This window comes from Amphiura filiformis, chromosome 2 (genome assembly GCF_039555335.1).
Source record: "Amphiura filiformis chromosome 2, Afil_fr2py, whole genome shotgun sequence".
Classification (NCBI taxonomy): domain Eukaryota; kingdom Metazoa; phylum Echinodermata; class Ophiuroidea; order Amphilepidida; family Amphiuridae; genus Amphiura; species Amphiura filiformis.
This window is the reverse complement of record NC_092629.1, coordinates 7,236,314-7,257,156: the sequence shown is the minus strand read 5'-3', so window position 1 is coordinate 7,257,156 and position 20,843 is coordinate 7,236,314. Positions and strand designations below refer to the sequence as shown.

Here is a 20,843-nt window from a genome sequence, read left to right as displayed (position 1 = left end):
AGAAATGAATGAACTTTGCATTGATTGAGAAATCTACTATCCATTTTTTTGTTGCAATTTCTGCCAAATACAACGTGATGCCTAATACTTTGCATAAAGAATTTTTGAGAAATAGAGACAGTTTGTGCTTTACAAATGTATGCATATTTTATTGAAAATACTATGGAAAATGTGATACAAGGTATGTTTACGCTGCCAAAATTAACAAAACAAATGCAGAAATAGAGTCAGAATTTGAAAGAAATTGATGATATTATGCGTTTATGCTGCAGTTGAACATAAATAAACCACATATGTGTACATCCATATCAAAATGATGCACTTGTCGGCTGCTACATGTGTCTCATTTCACATAATAGCTAGGAATAAATACCAGACTCATCTCTGAAGTGGAATTCACTTCAAATCATCCCAAGTCACATGGTTTAGGAATACAAAGAACATTCCTTATACAAGTTGACTTGGGGATGATTTGAAGTGACCTAAACTTGACATGAGTCTGGTATTTATTCCTAACTATTATGTGAAATGAGACACATGTAGCAGCCGACAAGTGCATCGTTTTGATATGGATGTACACATATTTTGAATATTATAAACCAAAAAAAAAATGTGACCGTGATTTTTCAGATTTTTGGGTCAGTCGATAAGGGCAAGTCAATTTTTTTAAGCCTGACTGTGTGGATAGAGATATAGAGCATGGAACTATAACTTCTTACTTCAGTCCATCTTTGCCATCAAACGCATTAACCCTATGAGAACTACCTGCCGATTGGCCAAAAAGAAGTTTTCCTTATCAATTGTACCAATCAGCAACATTGTTAGAATAATTTCACCACGCAAAAAATTGGGGTGAATAATTTGCAAAGCTCAATTCTGATTGGTGATTAAAATGAAGGTATCATGTAATTGACCAATCAGGAGGCAATGTTAGATCGGCAGGTAGTGCTCAGGGGGTTAAAACAATTCTTTGTGATGTTTAATTAGTGATTAAAAAAAAATCATTTGATATAAATCGTGATTTAAATCAGTTGATTTAAATCGTGCCAACCCTGCTGTGATTTCATACTGTATCCTCTCATGTGATTGCTATGTAAGGTGGAAAAGCATGTGAATAAACTATTTTGAATTGAATTTAATGTTACAGATTGTGCAGACGGCCAAGCTCGATGCAATTGCGATGCAGAAGGTACAGGTGTGCGAACCGACCGTGGCTACATCACAGACCACAACCACCTACCAATCACTGCCTTGTTTATTGATGAGGTCGATCAGGCGGGCGAGTCTGCATCATACAGAGTCAGCTCTCTTCAGTGTAGTGGTTCCGTGAGTAACTTGTACCCAAGCTGTGCTGCTTTACAAGAGGCTGGTTTGTTAACACAAGATGGGGAGTATTTAATAGATCCTGATGGTATAGACACTGGTGAAGATCCTATTATTGTCAGATGTGATGCATCTACAGGTAAGTCTAGTATAATTAGATAAGCCATAATGGGCTATTCCATTTAAAATCCACACTACCCCTATGGAAAATTTTGGAAATATCTTCCACAAAGGGAGTATGAGTTTCAGATAGAATAGACAGTTTGGGAACTTCCATTTGAAATACTCAATCAATCCAGTAGACTGCGCTGCATTCTTTTTTTTTTTTTGATAAACAATTCATACGTTTCCATGCATGAAACCATTTAAAATCTATGACGAAACACATCACATCTCTGCCCTGCCCAGAGAAAAAAGGACTGCGGTAGTTGGATATGACCTGTGTGACCCAGCATATCTTAACACATAGACTCAACCTCTTTCATCTCGAATCTGAGATGAATGTTAATGAAGTAAAAATCAATGTGGGTGGTAAATCTTAACCAATAACAGATAGGCAAGCATACATGTTTATGCATTAGCCCAACCCACTGTGTTCACTGAACTCAACCCACGTGGGGTAGCTCTATCTGGGTCAGGTAAACTTTTATTCAGATTTCATTTGACAGCTTAACCATCGCGTATATGTGCGCGACGTCAAGCGTATACATATACATTGGACCTTGTGCAAATAATACGCGCTGGATTCAAACGGCTTAATTGGTAAAAACCACAGGATATGTGCATAATCAGCCAAGACTGCATTTTTAATGAGGTAACATCATACCCACTATAGAGTGCATAGTTCATTGTATATTCGAAATACAGTAGACCAGTTTTCTCATGGATATCTGAGCTGTTGAATCAGAACAGGAATAATGAGTTTTCCAGTTCAGAGATTAATTTAGGGAATGATAAATTAAACTGGTCTACTACAGTAGACTATCAATCCAGTTGTGGAAGATGTACCGTGTTCGTTCCAATAAGCGCCCATGCCCCAATAAGCGCCCACCCAGGGTATTGTCAATTTGCTAAAGGGTACCATTAATGTTGAAGTGACAGATATCAATACAGTGAAATAGCTGGAGGACTACAAGTCCTGTGTAAACTTGCAATACATTTTCTGCATCAAAAATACTATTAGATAACTCTCATAAACGCCCCTTCGCTGCCTTCGGTAATGCATTCTGGCGATGGGGTACCCGGCTTTTAGCAACTTTAGCTCAAACTATAAAAGTAATTGACAGTAAAAATACAATAAAAATTGACAGTCTTACAAGTGAATGCTTCATCAGGGTTGTCCCCAGTGATTTTTTAAAAGAGGAAAAGTGCTTATTTCGAACAATATTGGTCACTTGTAAGGTTGGTCTTAACCCAGTTCCAATAATTGAAACTCCCGTCTCCAACTGGGAGTTCCAACAGGTGCTGTGTATGTGTTTATATGTGTTTAATGTGCATTCACATACACACTTGGCTGACGGTACGATTAAATTGTTGCTGCAAAAATGATTGCAAATTACACATTTGTAATCATTTTACACCACAAAATATGATATTATATGAAAACACAGGTGAGCAATGTATGAATATATGGAGAGGTCAATTGTTAATTATTGTCAATATTAATATTTTGCGACATTTATAATGAAAATAATTAACAATGAAGACACCCTATGGAACCTGCTACAACTTGAGAACAAGTTCTCAAACGTTCGAAATTTGTAGTTACTACAACTGGTCTTAACCCTGGTATTATGGAAACTTTTTGGCCTCATAATTGTTGGTCTAAAGTATATAAAAGTATACATATTATTTAGAATAACAAAGACTTGATGAATCCATCTGTGAGGTCAAATTTGGGCAAAATGCTCAGTTTTGGGGAAAATCCAAAAAAAAAACCTGACAAAAAATTCTTGAGTAAAAAAAATTTTATTGAGTTTTTAAAAACTAGATATAAATATCTAGGACCTGTTTTTTATAATTTTTTTGAATTTTGACCAACTTTGAGAAATTTTCACCAAAAATGGTTAAAATTTTTTTTTAATGTTTCCTGAAAACATTTGGGCAAAAAAACTGTTTTTTATGATTTTTGCCCAAATTTGACCTCGCATATGGATTTGCCAAGTCTTTGCCATTCTAAATATGTATACTTTTATATTCTTTAGACCAACAATTTGGCAGTTATGAGGCCCAAAAGTTTATATGCAATTTTTATTTTTTACAATTTTGATTGGATCACCGACAGTTCGGGAATTATTATGATTTGCAATTTTATTCCTTACTTTTACTTTGTAGGCAACACAGTGGTTGTACACAGCAAACCAGGACAAATCATAGTTCCAGAGGGTCCTGGAACGCCTGGGTACTACGTCATCGACCCGACCTATGCCAATAACTTGACCCCAGAGGAGCTTGCCTTGCTTGTAGAAAGCTCTGAAGAATGCTGGCAGTGGCTGAGTCTGACTTGTCGCAGCGCTCGTATCTTTGACGATAACGGTGTTCCCATCACGTGGTGGATTGCTAACGATGATAGCGAACACTTTAACTGGGGTGCACCGGAAGGCGTGACAGGATGCGCTTGTAGTCAGGAGTTTGGTAAGTAATAAACAGGAGCTATTGCAATTTACTTGTAAAATATCAATGAGATCAAGCAGTACGGCCCAGCCAGGGGGAGCTGGGGAGGGGGAAAATAGCCTCCTACATAAAATTTTCAGGGATAAAATGGGGATGGCAAAGAATAAAATATCATTAAAATGACTTATATAGGACTAAAAATTTATAAATCAAGATGAAAATTGGGCTTTGCCCCCTCATACTAAAAGGCTGGCTACGCTGCTGAGAATACTCACATCTTGCATTGTCAAAACATATTTCAACTAAAAACATAATTATATTATAGCATTCTAACAATACTTGTTGAGGATGATCTTAAGTTAGTATGTCCTGTAAAAGTGGTAATTTTTGCGAGTGTAATTTTGCACGATTTGCCGATGAATCAAAAGTGCAGTGGGCCATTGGGCAGTGTTATGCACAGGTCTGTGATTATGGCACTGGACCATTGGGCAGTGCTGTGCACAGGTCTGTGGTTATGGCACTGGACCATTGGCTAGTGCTGTGCACAGGTCTGTGGTTATGGCACTGGACCATTGGCTAGTGCTGTGCACAGGTCTGTGGTTATGGCACTGGACCATTGGGCAGTGTTGTACACAGGTCTGTGGATATGGCACTGGACCATTGGGCAGTGTTGTGCACAGATCTGTGGTAAATGGCTGTACCGTTGGGCAGTGCTGTGCACAGGTCTGTGGTTATGGCACTAGACCATTGGGCAGTGCTGTGCACAGGTCTGTGGTTATGCCTGGTCCTTTGTTGCCCACTCTCTCAGAAATTTCATTATCATATTCAGGCTGTGTATCTTTTCGCTAATTTCATGTATAATATAAAGCGCAGTGATTAGTGCGCTATGCACAGGCACAACGCCTAGACGTTGATCCACAAGCCTCAGCACACTTTACAGGCCCCACATCATTACAACAACAAATCAGGGAATTTGCTGCTTCAAGAGCGCACACTTTAGACATTCCACAAATAACCTTCATAACCAGGATCAGCTCCCCAAATTCCGTACAGGTTACAACGAGACAATTAGCAGTCAGTTTCTTGCCCAAAGGAATTTCAAGCTAACTCAATTTTTCTACGAGAGCGTAGGCACTGCCAGGGTTCGAACCCGTAACCTCTCCCACCATAGTCGAATACCTAATCGATTGAGCTAACTTGACTTCCAATAGTGAAATTTCTCATCACTCCCACTCAATATGTAGAATGTACAGATATAAACAGTGGGTACCCAACATCTTTTGGTTCAAAGGGTTACATATAAATGTTTCTCTGTCTATCAGACAACGTTAAACCTAAGCCGGTGAAAATACGCAGGCCTTATCAGAAAGAGACTTTTCAGAGGAACCATCCCATGTTACCTGGACTCGGCCTCACAGTCCAAAGCAAGTTGGCTATATATAGTGCAAGAAGCAAACTTGTCCAGACTATAAAATTGATAAGTTAACTGAAATTGAAAAATGTATCTTTCTAAGAATTGGTAAATGACAAATTCAGATTAATTTTTTAATTATCCTCTCTTTTTCAAACAGAAATTAGCCTTCATAACCAGGATCAGCTCCCCATTTTAACCGCTGAGCAGAGTTCTACCAGTACTTCAACCAGGACTGCTGATAAAGCCATTGATGGTTCAACATCCACCTGCCAAGAAACACAAAATGGTAAGAATAAGTAGCTTGAATGATAAATTCAACTTGAACAATTTATGACAGAAATCATAAATATTAGCTGACATTCTTCTTCCTCTCCTCCTCCTACTTCCCCCTCTTCCTTCTCCTTCTCCTCTTCTTCTCCTTCTCCTCTTCTTCTTCTTTCTTATCTTCTTCTTCTTTCTCCTCTTCTTCTCTTCTTCTCTTCTTCTCTTCTTCTTCTTCCTCTTCCTCTTCTTCCTCCTCCTCCTCCTCCTCCTTCGTCTCCTCCTCTTCTTCTTATTCTTCTTTATCTCCTCTTCTTCTTCTTCCTCCTCTTCCTCCTTCTTTTCTTTCCATTTCCCTTCTTCTCTCACAAGTTGGTTTGTCAAAGACAGCACTATTTTGTAAGCGGATTTGAAAATCTAAAAAATGCACCCCTGTTAGTAACAAGTATGACAAATGGAATTTCCTATCCTAAGCAAGTATTGACATTATTATTTACCCTCATTAGAAGCAAATAAATTGGTTATTTTCTGGACCCTTAAACTTATCCTAACAACTGGGAAACCACAAATTCAAAAGTTCATAACTTTAAACCTTTATTTCATGCTACATTTGTCTCAAGGACCCAAAGCACTGCAATTTATTGTGCAAGGTATGCCCTTAAATTTCCCTGTTTTAGATACCCTATTCACGATACGACCATGAAGAAAGACCCTTTTTACAAAAATCTTTGGTCACACATGGGTAAAGGCTAACATCATTTCTTAAACCCATGGGCACTACCGCCTTGCTTACAGCATTCTGATTGGTTAATAATTATGCAAAATATATTCATCTGATGAGTTACCAATTAAAATACAGCATCTAAATATTTAAGCTCCGTCCTCCTCAGCCCTACCACCATGTTGTTGATTGGCTCAATAAATCATATTAGTCTTCTTGTAACCAATTAGCAAGTAGTACTCATTGGGTTAAGCCTCTACAGTCCTACCACCATTCTTATCATGTTGCTGATTGGCTCAATATATCACAATAGTCTTCTTGTAACCAATCAGCAGGTAGAGTACTCATGGGGTTAAGCCTCTTCAGCCCTACCACTATTCTTACAATGTTGCTGATTGGCTCAATAAATCATGATAGTCTTCTTGTAACCAATCAGCAGGTAGTTCTCATGGGAAGCCTCTTTTGCCCTACCGGTACCACCATTCTTACCATACTGCTGATTGGCCCAATAAATCATGATAGTCTTCTTGTAACCAATCAGCAGGTAGTACTCACATTGTAAAATTTCCTTTTTTTTTGTATGCAGCCGGAGCGCTCAGATGGTGGGCAATTGATCTGGAGCAGGAATTTTGTATAAGCCATGTAGAAATCACCAACACAGCTACTGGCAGTAAGTATTTTTAGTTTGGTATTTTTGGTTTCAAAACTGATAATTTTACATCATTTCAATATTTGTGTCTTCCTGGTCAATGAATTATTACACCATACAATCCAACTCTTTTATCCGGACATGATGGCACCAAGCATTGTCCAGATAAATGGAAGATCCGGTTAATAAGAACAAATAAATAAATCAAAAATGCAAATTTCATGATTTTTGATCCCCCTTGAAATTCACTTTGGTCCCCATTGTTACAGTTAGGGTTAGGCTTAGGGTTAACATTAGCTTACACAAAATAATAACATGAAGGATTAACAATTGTTATTTCATATTTTTTTACAAAGAATAGCAAAATTAAATTTAGACAAAAATTGCATGATTGTATACTATGGCTACTAACAATATAATGCTCACATTTCTTTTTACACTTCAGATCAACGTCTGACTGGAGCATATGTAACAGTTGGCAACAGTGAATCCTATGCCACTAACCCATGGTGTCGAGATCCTCTTGCTTCCACTGAGGTGAATGCACCTAGTGGTGTGGTACCTGTATATTGTGAGCAGACTAGGTGTGGGCGATATCTTGCGGTTATTCTTCCTGATAACGTCCTGTCAATGTGTGAAGTTGACATCTTTGGATTCCAGACTTTCCCTCATACAGGTACATATGTTGTAATAGGCCATTCCATTTAAAAGTCACACTACTCATGTGGAAGATGTTAGAAATATATCTTAATAAGAGTTCCACCAAATTACATCACTATATGCCTTACCAGTTGCCCGGGACCAGTTGCAAGGAATTACACTCACAACCCCAGACGGATGGAAGGAATGATAGACGGACAACCAGGAAACATGATACCTTTGGTGGAGGCATAAAAATGATGCTTGCACCAAAGATATCTTCAATTGTAGCTTCATTTTACTCAAGAGATACCACTGGATTAGGCCACCAATTAGGTTACCAATCTTAAATTATTTGTCATTGGGCTATATTCCATTTAAAATCCACACTACCCCTGTGGAAGATTTTACAAATATCTTCTATGGAATAGCCAATTATAGTTCTCATTAGTACTTCTGATGCACACACACTGTTTATCACATAAATGATCCTACATGGATTGTTCAGCAAATGAGGTGCCTATAAACAGTAATGATGTGATTCAATTCTCCAATCAGGACGTTACTAGAGCACTTGCTAAGTAGCAAAATGCGAAAGAATGCTGATAAAAAATTTCTTGGTTTCTTATTTTCAGCCATTGATCTTGAAGATTTGGACACATCACAAAGCAGTGTGAAATTTGACGGAACCTCGAATCTGGCCACTGATGGCAATGATAACCCTGATTTTGATGATGGTGATTCGTGTATCGTAACTGATGCAGGTAAGAAGACAGAATGAAATGCAAATCATTGCACTCGGAAGGTTTATGCAGGATAATTACTTCGCAGAAGTGCAATTTGTCAAGATAATCGTACTTGACCGTGGAGTTATTGCATTTAGCTCAGAAACAACACGAGTGACGGTTACAGAATGAAGCCAAAAAAGGCTGTCAGTTGCATGGGGTGGTGGTGGGGTACAGTGACCACCAGACGGCTTTTACAGAGCTGGTCAGCTGCATCTGCTGGGCAGAAATCAACCAGAATTCCCCTGTAAATCTTCTTTTTAGCCCGGGAAATACTTTGATTTTGGTAAAAATAATGTCAAATTGTAAATTGGCTTGGTAAACGCAAAATTTCACCTTGATTTTTGGCTAAAATAGTGCAAAATGTTTAGGTCCCGGGAAAACCTGGCAAAAGTTATGCCCAGCTGGAAAATTTTCTTGTGGCTTATTTGTGTCAGCGTACTGATGAAGGCAAATTCTTTCTTAGATCAGCAGATAGTGCTTAGGGGGTTAAAATTAACCCATTGTATAATATTGATTGATGTTATGTGATTTGTTTACAGAGCCTGGTGTTGCCCAGTGGTGGGCTTTGGACTTTGGGAAATATCAATGTGTCTCTAGAATCGTGATCAAAAACAGATTGGACTGTTGCTGTGAGTATATATCATAATTGGGTTGATTTAAGGGCTCGATTAGCATCGTTTACACAGTTTTTTTGTGGGACATGAGAGCATAGTATCAACAGTCTGCCAATGATAACGAACGAGGTCTTTTTGATTGGCTAGCTGTTTCCTATGACGTCATCCAGCAAGTGCTGCTCGCGTATCTGATTATTCAGCCAGGAGTTCAACCCACGGGCAATCAAGTTCCTGGATGCAGCACTGCTGTTCGGTTCTCATTGACTATGCATTGTCGCCCTCTTAGCTAATCAGAAACGCCGTATACGTGGTCATTGGCAGACTGTTTGTGTGGAGGGAGCGTAACCAAACTGGCTGCGTAGGAGACTAATGAGAGCACATCTGACATATTGAATTGCATTCTGAATGCAAAGAATGTCCTTCTGATATCAAATAATTTTGATTTTTTGAAATTAGCAATATAATACAAATTTTATTGCAAATTATTAAAACTTGATATTTTTGACATTTAACAGTCTTTAGGTCTTTTTGGGAAAAAATGTTATCTTCAATACAAAAGGTCAAAATCTTGATACTATCGTCAGCTTTTCCTCCCAGCTACATACACTTTAAGTACATATCATTAGATTTATAAATTTTACTTTGAGGACTGTTAAATATGAATAATAAAAAAATATCAGTTTTTAATAATTTGTCATAAAATTTGTATGATGTCGCCATGTCCCACAAACTATTCTATTTGAAATGTTGTCAGATTTCAATCATATTGTTACAAATCGGTCAAATTAGAGCTGATATGGAAACAGAGAATGGCCTTTTGACTTATATTTTAATCATGTCAGAATACTTATACATGAGTAGTACCCACAGAATTAGAGAAGGAGAACCGGGACTCCCTATAACGCCACATACAATCGCGCCAGCTATGGGGAGAAAATTGGGGGTATTCGGGTCCTTGCCGACGGTGCGCAGGGATGAACGAAAACAATTCTGCGTCTCATCTGAAGCGTCTTGGTACTTGCGTGCAGGTCGCATCAAGTGCGTCTCTCAAATACGGCCTTCATCCATGTCACGCTTGCATGACAATGAATGCCTTCATTTGTTCCATGCCTTCATCAAGATGGCGGCTGAGTCCCGATTCTCTTTCTTTAATTCTGTGGTAGTACCCCATCAGCAAACACAAAACATTTTACAGAAAACGTTTAAATGTCAGGTTATATAAAGGGTGTAAAATGTTTTAATAACTTTCAGAAAACATTTTTTAAAACTTTATGCAAAACATACTAGCATGATGTTATAACAAATATTTTGCCAAAATGTTTACCAAAAATATTTTGCAATAACACCTTCACATATCCCGACATTTTAATGTTATTAAAACATTTTTACCAAAACCAAAACATGTTTATAACATGCGCGATTATGTGTGCTTAAAACATGTTTGTGCTTTTGGGACCTTGCTAATCAGATACAAACACATTTTACAAGCAAAGGATAGGATACAGGATAGACTATATCCATACGCCCCTGAATTTCAAATGAAGTTGCCCGATTGGGTGACTCCATTTTGAAATCTATACCCTCATATATCTTCCATAGAGGGTGTATGGATTTTGTTTGAGAAACTCTGCTCTAAAAATGCTTTGCTTATATTTTGTGCCAATCACAGCAAACCAGTTGGCAGGGGCAGTTGTAAGAGTCGGCTCGGATGAAGCGTACGGAAACAACGACCAATGCGGTGTTGCCGTTACGACGGAACAAGCCCAGGCTGGTGCCGAGGTGGTGATCTTATGCGCTCAACCTGTATGCGGAGTTTATCTCAGTGTTCATCAAGCGCCTGGAGGATACTTGACTTTCTGTGAGGTGTTTGCCTATGAGCCTATCCCATATGATGAAGGTAAGTTACATCACACTCAACAGATCCTGCAGTAAATGCCTATGGGTAAAGGCCATCAGAGGGGACCAAGTGTGGTAGAATTCATTCATAGAATTTCTTAAAGGTCCTTGACCCAGAGATGCCACTTTTCCGGAAATCCAGATTTTTGGAAAAATTGAAAAATTCTCTGGAATTTTTTTTTTTTAAATTAAAAAAAAAAATGCTTTTTTGGGTGGAGGGGTTTATTTAAAAAAAAAGTTTTTGGCAACTTTGGAGAACCACAAACTAATGTTTATCTATCCCATATTATAAATGGCATAGCCCCTGACCCTACCAGGGGCCCTTAAGCAGGCCCCGGGACCCTCGGCCATGCGGGGGCGAGAGCTTCACTAGCTATGCTCGCTCTGCTTCGCAAAAGTTCAGGAGATTTTTCAGCAACCCTGTGGCATCTCTGCTGAATGATCGACAACCTCATCCCCCATTTTTCTCATTACCCCAGTGATATTTTTCGTTAAATGGTGTGGAAAAAACATAGTGATTTGTGGTAACCACACCGGAAGTGAATGTACTATCCTATGGGGACATTGTTGTACACATTTTTGCTTCTCATATCAAAACCACTATAGCAATACAATACAAAATTTGGAAAAAAGTCTCAATCTATGATAGCAAACAGAACATGAACAATTGGAGCATGCCTCTTTAATATTTTGATACTTGGTATCGGTACATTCATTTATGTGCTGATAACAAAACTGAAAAAGAGGGTATTTTAGTGTCAGATTTTAAGAAAAAATAACAAATTGTGCTATTTGCAAATTTTACTACAAGCTTCTATAGAAAAAAGTCAAATGTTGCTTAAATTCTTCATTATGACTTCATTATGATCAAAATCATTTTTTTTTTTCAATTTCATTACATAAGCAATTCTCAAAGCTTTATTTTGCTGAAAACCAAAACCCCCTTCATAATTAGACTTAGGGTTCCAAAGGTAGGTCCATTTTAGTTTTGTTGAAGAACAATAAAGTACATAGAAAGTTGAATACCATTATTGGTGATATCTCGTACATCTTACTCATTTTGCTTGATTGCATCACATATGAAAAAAAATTTGGCACTTGATACATTGACATATACGAAGCCTTGTGATCACAGTATCTCTTCTCATGTGTACCTTATAAGCACATAAGTATTTAAAAGCCACATCTTCACTGATCCTCTTGACTGTTGCTTCCCGGGTTGTATCATAATGTGTGCATGATCCCTATCCACACAACAGCATGGTGTCATGACTCGGACCAGCACCAAAGCAAAGATATTGGTAACACCGTCCATCATAGGGCTGGATAGCTCAAATAGTAAAGTACTGGTCTCGCAAACCAGAGGGCGCCAGTTCTGCTCTAGCTTCAGCTAAATTTTCTTTGCTTCCCTTCTTCATTTGACATTATTACCTGGTCAGTTTCTCTGTAGACATTGTTTATTATAAGCACATACTGTATAAGTGGTAATTTTCGGAATGATCTGGAATGAGAGACACATTTTCGCGAATGTTATTTTCGTGATTGTCCAGTCCTTCCCTATACTTGATACATTATTGCATATATTCGCGAGGTGTTATTTTTGCGGTTGGAGCTCTAATTGCGAAATTCGCGAATACAAAACCTTCGCAAAAATTGCCAATTATACAGTAGTAGTGACTTAGGGATTATTCTTGTTCAGTGGGTGTGGTTTGTAAAGAATTCGCATAATTTGATTGGCTTTCGGGTGTTTAATGTCACACGATAGTGGATAGTGACATAAGATTCTTCTTGATCCTCAATGATTGTGCGATAATGTGCTTACGTAATACACATGCACAAACTAAGAACGTGGTTCAGCGGCTGACAGTTTCATTCATTTAAAACAAACAGGGATGTCCCCACGAAAATAATTTTATTTTTGTTTAAAAAAGAGCAGTTTTACTTATAATAATTACACTACACTTAAACTGAATAAGAATGAGATGCGCCGGTATCTGCTACTCAGAATATTGGCCAGCCCATCCATTATGACACATTATTAGAGAGTCAAAAGACAAAATCCTATCTATTATTCTCTAAATGTCTTTCTTCCTCATAGCACTGCCACTGGCTGGTTTGCCTGTGGATCAGAGTACTGCCAATTCAGATGATATTGAAGCCAATGCAGCGAGAGCCATTGATGGAGATGATAACCCCAATTGGGGTGGTGGAACATGTTCACATACAGAACCAGGTGAGTATCCTGTGGGAAGGATTAAGGAAAGTCCGAAGTTTTCCGTTTCACGGAAAACAGACAAAAATTCGAATCGGAGGTACAACACGGAAAATGACATTTTTGTATGATGTGACAAAAATCGTGAAAAGATACGAGAAATAAATGTTAAAAACAATCATGAGTTGTGTGTGTCAATATTTATGATAAAAATACTGTTTAATAATACTGAAATAATGGTATATTACAAAGGGATGAACCCCTATATCCCTCTCAACATCGTAACAGTCGGCCTATTATCGTGAGAATATTCTAATCAGAGAATTCTGATCGCGTCCAGCTGCGTCTGTGTGGTTTACTTACCGGGCAGCTAAAGCTGCCCTCGAAAGTAAACCACTCAGACGATCTTGGATGCATTGTTGTTAATCGGTGATGAACAACGGTGAAACGTGATTGAATCCCTAATTAATGCATGCTAATTCCAAATATGGTCATGAATATTTACAATTCTGAAATTTGTGAATTTTTACAAAATATTGAAATTATCGTCTGCAGTCGACACCTGTGTGGAGAGAGTAATAATAATAATAATAATAATGAGAGATTTAATATAGCGCCCAACGCAAATAGCCTCTGGGCGCTTTACAAAACATAAAACCTAGGGAACAAAAAATTTAAAAACAATATATAGCCTAACTTAAACATACTATTACACATACACAATATTGCAAGAAAATGACCGGGTACATTGCACAAGATTGGAAGCACACAGCAACTCTTAGGTGGGGAGCCGAGCCGGGAGAAGAAAACAGAGCAAAAACAAGGAGCCGGCAAGACGCAGACCAGTCCACCACCCTGAGTCACTATGCAACTCCAATCAAGTACAAATAATAATGGCAACAACAACAATGCATTAACAAAATTAAATAAGTTAAAAACAAGAATCAAATCAAAAGCAAAATGATTCCAAAGAGTCAGATCATGCAGTGCTCCACAGCCGGAGGCACAGAAGAGAACTCAACAAAAGGAAACGGAGAACTACATAATCCAACCATAAGAAAAATACAGGGCGGCATAATGGCAAAACCATCAGATTTTATACGAGTTTGATCCAAGGCACAATAATTAAAAATATAAATATTATATCAGCTAACAAGTACAATAAATATTATAATACAGATCTAAAAGCATAATAACTTAACATACTATTACACATACACACTATTGCAAGGTAAACACTTACATGGTTGTACAAGATTGGAATCACACAGCAACTCAAAGTGGGGAACCAAGCCGGAGGAAACAGACCGGACGCAAGGTACCGGCAAAACGCAGAACACTCCACCACCCTGAGCTACTATGCAAGTCCAATCAAGTACTGGTACAAGAAGAGGCATTAAAGAACCAAAACAAATATGCATGTCAAACACAGTGAACTAAAGCAACAGAAAAAATTATTTTAAACATGCTAAAAATGACATTCATAAGCAAAAATGATTCCAAGAATCAGATCATGCAGCGCCCGCAACCGCCCTAAACGGACTCAGGTTCAGAACAAAACAAAAAGAAACGGAGATCTGCATAACCCAACCAAGTCATAACAAGGCACATTTTCTTATAAAATAATTTTATAATATATCAGCAAACAACATACAGTAAATGCAGATTATACAATATAAAAGAGCAAAAACAAAGTGATCTGTGACCGCACAATAATAACAAGAATTAAAAATTGGCGACCCAGGAGAGGAGAGGTTACCAGCACATTCACTCTCAGCAAGTGCAACAGCAACTTGCTCCCTAGGATGGAAATGGTTAGTAGGCGCAACAGCAACCTACTCCCAACAATTTGGGCTGGGTTAAAATTGCACGACGGAACAAAAGTAAGTGACCGGCACCGGTGAGACGTAGAAATACCCTGGAGAGGAGAGGTTACCAGCACAATCACTCTCAGTAAATGCAACAGCAATTTACTTCCTATGATGGAAAAATGGGCAGGGTCAATTCAACACAATATAATAACAAAATAAACAATATCATGGTGGAACAATATACATTAATCAGGAAGCGTGAACAGATGGGTTTTCAAGCTGGTCTTGAATTGGTCGACAGATTGCGAACTGCGAATGAATGATGGTAGTTGATTCCAAAGAGATGGTGCGGCTGAAGAGAATGAGCGATAACCGTATGAAGCAGTCTTGAGCGCGATAGTTGGCGTAAACAAATGCATTACACAGGTTGTCATCCACAATAGCTGCCAGGTGTCATGTTTACATTAATATAGTATGCAGAGATTGTCAAATGTCTACAGGGCAGCCATTGCAGATAGAACCTTCTTGCACTAATCCCATCAATTTTTTTTTTTCACAATTTAGATCAAAATGGTGAGCAATGGTGGGCAGTTGATTTGGGTGAGAACACCAACAAATGCATCACACGGGTCATCATCCGCAATAGAGCAGACTGCTGCTGTAAGTACATTGAATATGGCCGGAGTGCCGGGAATTATTTTTTGTAAACATCTTGAATGTGTTATAGGACCATAAAAGGAAGCTAAAAAAAGTTGGTTTGGTAGAGTCCTGTGGGGGGTCATCATTAAATTTCTGTATATACCGGACTAAAAGGTGTGGCATGATTGGTTGCTGACCTGCACAGTACGGCATTTTTGGTCAGGTTGACAACACGTAAGGCTGCGACAAATTTTATTTTTAGCTTGCCCGATCGGGCAGGCAATAGTCAAAAATTGGTTGCCCAAAATTATCCTTATCCTCATCCTCGGCAACAATTGTCGACAAAGTCACATACTCATCATGCAGTGCATGGACATGATGGTAAGGATGCCGAATTTGGCAGTTTCATTCTTACGCGAATCCGATACTTTTCTTGGTTATAAAGTTGATACATAAATGAGCATTCATGATTGAACTATAAAAAATAAACATTTCATTCACTACTGTTTGTTTCTTGTGGAAAATAATGTTCATTTTATGTGAAATTTTGCCAGTAAAACCACAGCGATTTACGTATTTTGCCAAAAACTAACACTTCATTCATAGCGAGTGTGTAGAAGAATTCAAATATCATATATAGATATACTTTTGTAGGCCCTGTGGTCTTGAGTTATGTTGTAAAGAGGCTGAAACAACAACACTTTTGTAAAATGTACATAACTCATTAACAACAATAAATCAAGAAAATTAAAGTATATGATTTGTAGAATGAACTTTTGCAAAACTTAAAAGTGTTCTATTTCAATAATATATTAATATGGATAATGAAAATCAATTTTTTTGGTTGGTTCAATCAACAATGCATTGTCTACCCTTTACACAAAAAGTTTGAAAATGGCGTATATCGCCTTTTGCATCTGAATCCCCCAAATGTACATACTGAAACAGGCTGATTTGTGGCTCTAATCCAGAGTTTTTTGTTGTTGCAGCTGATCGCATAGCCGGTGCCCAGGTCAGAGTTGGCAACAGCGATACGTACGGGGAAAATGCACTCTGCGATGTAGTAGAGGATGAACAAGCCACAGCTGGTGCCGACATCACGGTGACCTGTGTCAATCCCAGATGCGGTCGTTACATCAGTATCCATCAAGATGAGGGGGAAAGGATCCTTACCCTTTGTGAAGTATGGGCTTTTTCAACACTACTACAACCTACACTAGGTAAGGAACTGCTTCCAATTCCAGCAAATACAACACTACTTTTTGTGTGACTTCCCTAGACTGCTGCCCTCATTTGTCAACCTTCTGGATTGATGACTGAGAAAACTATGTGGAAAAAAGTGACAGATTTTGAAATAGGATTCTTCGTGGCATAGAGCATGCCCAGTTGACCTTTGATTGAGTTTGTTGTTTTTAGAACTTAGAGCACTATCTTGTCACAATGGCACTGTACAATTTTCATAAGTCTGTCATGCTATGAACTGTAAGTTATCCAGTTGTCACTACAAATCATAACATAGTACATGTGCAGTGTACAAGCTTGTACACGACTATTGGAGTTAGTCTATAATTACCCTAGACCAAAGGGTCCTATCCACCTGGCACCTCAGAATTCTAACATCTTCTGATTGGTCAATTACACCATATATATATGCATGAGTGACCAATTGAAATAAAGAATCTAGCTTCTCAATCCTCTTCAGCCATGCTACCATTCATATTGTATCCTTGGTGTAAGATATTCATGAGTTAGACTAGTGTTAAGTCTCCATTGTAGAATGAAGCAGCTTGCAGAATAAAGCTGTATAATCCTTCAATGGAAGATTTGTGCTAGGCTAATTCCATGCATTCTTACACGAAGGATAAACCCCATTCTTACCATGCTGCTGATTGGCTCAATAAATCAGAATAGTCTTCTTGTAGCCAATCAGCAGGCAGTACTCATGGGGTTAAGCCTCGTCAGCCCTACCACCATTCTTACCATGCTGCTGATTGGCTCAATAAATCAGAATAGTCTTCTTGTAACCAATCAGCAGGCAGTACTCATTGGGTCAAGCCTCTTTAGCCCTACCACCATTCTTACCATGCTGCTGATTGGCTCAATAAATCAGAATATATAGTCTTCTTGTAACCAATCAGCATGCAGTACTCATTGGGTCAAGCCTCTTTAGCCCTACCACCATTCTTACCATGTTGCTGATTGGCTCAATAAATCATAATAGTCTTCTTGTAGCCAATCAGCAGGTAGTACTCATTTTAATTTGATTCCCGCTCTAGGTGCATGTGAGGTAGGAGATGAATGTAGCTGTGATGCCAACGACGCTGTACAAAGACAAGATGCTGGATTTGTACGTGATCAGGACGCCCTCCCAATCCAACAAGTACGCATCGGTGATGTTGTGGATCATGACGTGGACACTGCCATTGTTGATATAGGAGAACTTGTGTGTGAAGGAAAAGGTAAATATTACCAGGATTCGGGATTATCGTATTTGACTCTGGGCACTTAGGGTCACTTAAGCCGTCAGGCACTTATTAAAACAATTAATTAGTAAGAATTGGGTATTGAAGTCAAAATTATAATCCTAAACTGGAAGGCTTATGTTGGTAATTTATTGAGACATTTGTTGAAATGGGCTATTCGAGTTGAAATCCACACTTCCCCTGTGGAAGATTTTGGAAATGTTTTTCAAATGCAATTGGTCAGGGTTAATCATTTTGAAACCCATACTTCCTCTGTATTATAGCTTTACCTATATCTTCATATGAGTATTTCAAATAGAAGTTATATAATTATCTATTCTATTAAAAACTCATACTCCCTCTGAGGAAGACTAGCTAAATCTTCCACGGGGGTAGTGTGGACTTCAAATGGAATAGCCCAATTTAGTTGTACAAGTGCTAAAACATTTATTTGTCACATGAAAAATTGTGCAGGGTGTTTTTATTAGGGGAGGGGTTCCAATTAGGTCGATTATGATGTAGGACTGTATATTGTGTAAGTGAAATCATGAACAGATGTAAAGGATGGTATGGTAGTCAAGATTGAGAGTTGAAGTGATCCAAGTTTGCCTTTTTCCTGTACGTAAATATGCCAGAAACTCAACAAAACGTGCAAGGAAAATGTGTGCTGTCCATAGGCATCAACATAAAAAGTCAAAGTTTTGAGATATTTTCTTAAAATATCAAGGGCTATCTCAACAACCACTGAACCAAATACCTGGCTTGTTTGTACTCATTTTAATACATTTTCCATGCTGATTCCAAATATGGTCATGGGAATGTAGAATTCTGAATTTTATTTTAATTTTTAAAGAAAATTTGGGACTAGTCATCTGCCGGCGACACCCATGTAAAGAGGGTTAAATTTCTTAAATATTCTGTCATTTTTTTTCTCCCCAGATGTACCAGCCTTGCGTTCATGTCAAGAGTTATTTGCAGCAGGTTTGAGTACAGCGGACGCTATGAGATTGATCCTGATGGTCCACAAGGGTTTGACCCATTCTTTGTGTACTGCAATATGACTGATACTGGTAAGATATCAATCAATCAATCAATCAATCACATACACTATGAGATTGATCCTGATGGTCCTCAAGGGTTTGACCCATTCTTTGTTTACTGTAATATGATTGATATTGGTAAGATATCAATCAAGCAAGCAAGCAAGCGATCGATCGATTGATCGATCAATCAATCAATCCATCACAAACACTATGAGATTGACCCTGATGGTCCTCAAGGGTTTGATCCATTCTTTGTGTACTGTATAATATGATTGATACGGGTAAGATAATAATTGCGCAACTTTGGAATCTGGCTCCTGTCATGCACCATCTGATTATTTTGAGAATGGTACATGCTCACAGAATAAAGCGCAGGTTATGGGTGGTGTACCTTTTTATGAAACCTAGCCCAGTCAATCAACTAACCAAGCAATCAAGCAAGCAGTTAAAAATCAAGCAATCAGTGCCCAATCAATCAGTGAGTCAATCAACTGCTGATTAAGTGTCCCATGTTAAAGAAGAAATAAATCAAGCAAACAAAATAACTGCTTTAGCCACAGTTGGCCATATGAGTAGAACACTTTTAAATTAAGTGGATTAAAGCCATGAGTGATATACTCACAGCGACGCCCTCAATTTTTCTTGAACTTCTACTTTTTACATGATTGTTACGCCCAGTGGTGTACAAAAATACCATGTGAAAGACTACAGCTGAAGTGCTTTAATTACAGTAAAATTTAAGTTTTTATATTAAATTCGGAGATCTCCAATTTTATTAAGAGTCAGGCCCGTACGCCCCCAAATTTGGAAAAGTATACAAAAAGTCCTAAAATTTGCTTTTTACGCTTTTTGGACAAAAAGGTCCAAATTTTCATCCACTTTTCACAAAATGCCCCCCCTTGGAAAAAAGCCCAATTTTTCAACATCAGTACCCCCAATGAAATCCTGCGACGGGTAGTCTGTTTCGAGTTCACCAATCGAAAGTGATAGCTACTATCGTGTGCATGTGACATATAAACTGTACATATTGATATTCGTCTTATGTCTTTATGTATAAATTGTGTGCATATCACTATTTATCTTACGTCTTGTTTGTACATCCCAGCTGCGTGACGCACCGCCAATAATCATGATAATAATATGGTCGGCGAGCTAAGCACATACTGTAGGCAATTTTCGTCGTTTTACCTCATTTGTTTGGCTCTAAATTAAAAGGGGACAGTATGTGATCAGTAGCTATCAGTGAAAACTAACATTGAAATAGGATCTATTCTTTATGCAAATCCCACATGGGAGCCACAAGGAAGGTTTAACATGATTTAACAATGATATTTTGCAGGTGGTATAACTTGCATCGATCACGATGAAACAGAACCACGATGGGTTGTTGAAAGCGCGGACACCGCAGGAGAGTACACACGTAATGTTGATTACACTGCTCAACTAGACCAGATCTATGCATTGATAGATTCATCTGTATATTGTCAGCAATATCTGAGGCTTGACTGTTGGAATTATGAGATATGGAAGGATGGGAATAGTTATACTTGGTGGATGGATAGAAATTTGACGAGACGAGAGAATTGGGGTTCTCCTGCAGGAACTCTAGGATGTGAATGCAACATGGCTGGAGGTAAGGGGTACAGCAAACATAGGGAAATTGCGTGATTTTTAGAGTAAAATGCATGCATCAATTTTTGAAAATTCGCAATTTGCGCATTTTTTACCAAAATGCATGATTTTTCTCCCCAAAAGGTT

The 20,843-nt window shown here is 38.3% G+C and overlaps 1 protein-coding gene across 1 annotated transcript in view; it reads left to right on the top strand.

Moving 5' to 3' along the window:
• Positions 1-20,563, top strand: part of LOC140145831 (uncharacterized) — a 36,151-nt gene extending 15,588 nt beyond the window's left edge. Inside the window, exons 4-17 of the mRNA XM_072167518.1 lie at positions 1,148-1,462; positions 3,658-3,957; positions 5,508-5,636; positions 6,919-7,002; positions 7,427-7,657; positions 8,256-8,384; positions 8,948-9,037; positions 10,692-10,919; positions 13,017-13,151; positions 15,506-15,601; positions 16,570-16,800; positions 17,857-18,039; positions 18,982-19,112; positions 20,425-20,563. Of these exons, the coding sequence (XP_072023619.1) occupies positions 1,148-1,462; positions 3,658-3,957; positions 5,508-5,636; positions 6,919-7,002; positions 7,427-7,657; positions 8,256-8,384; positions 8,948-9,037; positions 10,692-10,919; positions 13,017-13,151; positions 15,506-15,601; positions 16,570-16,800; positions 17,857-18,039; positions 18,982-19,103 (2,273 nt within the window). The 3' untranslated portion in view covers positions 19,104-19,112; positions 20,425-20,563. The remainder of the gene's footprint in view (positions 1-1,147; positions 1,463-3,657; positions 3,958-5,507; positions 5,637-6,918; positions 7,003-7,426; positions 7,658-8,255; positions 8,385-8,947; positions 9,038-10,691; positions 10,920-13,016; positions 13,152-15,505; positions 15,602-16,569; positions 16,801-17,856; positions 18,040-18,981; positions 19,113-20,424) is intronic.
• Positions 20,564-20,843: the final 280 nt, after the last annotated feature.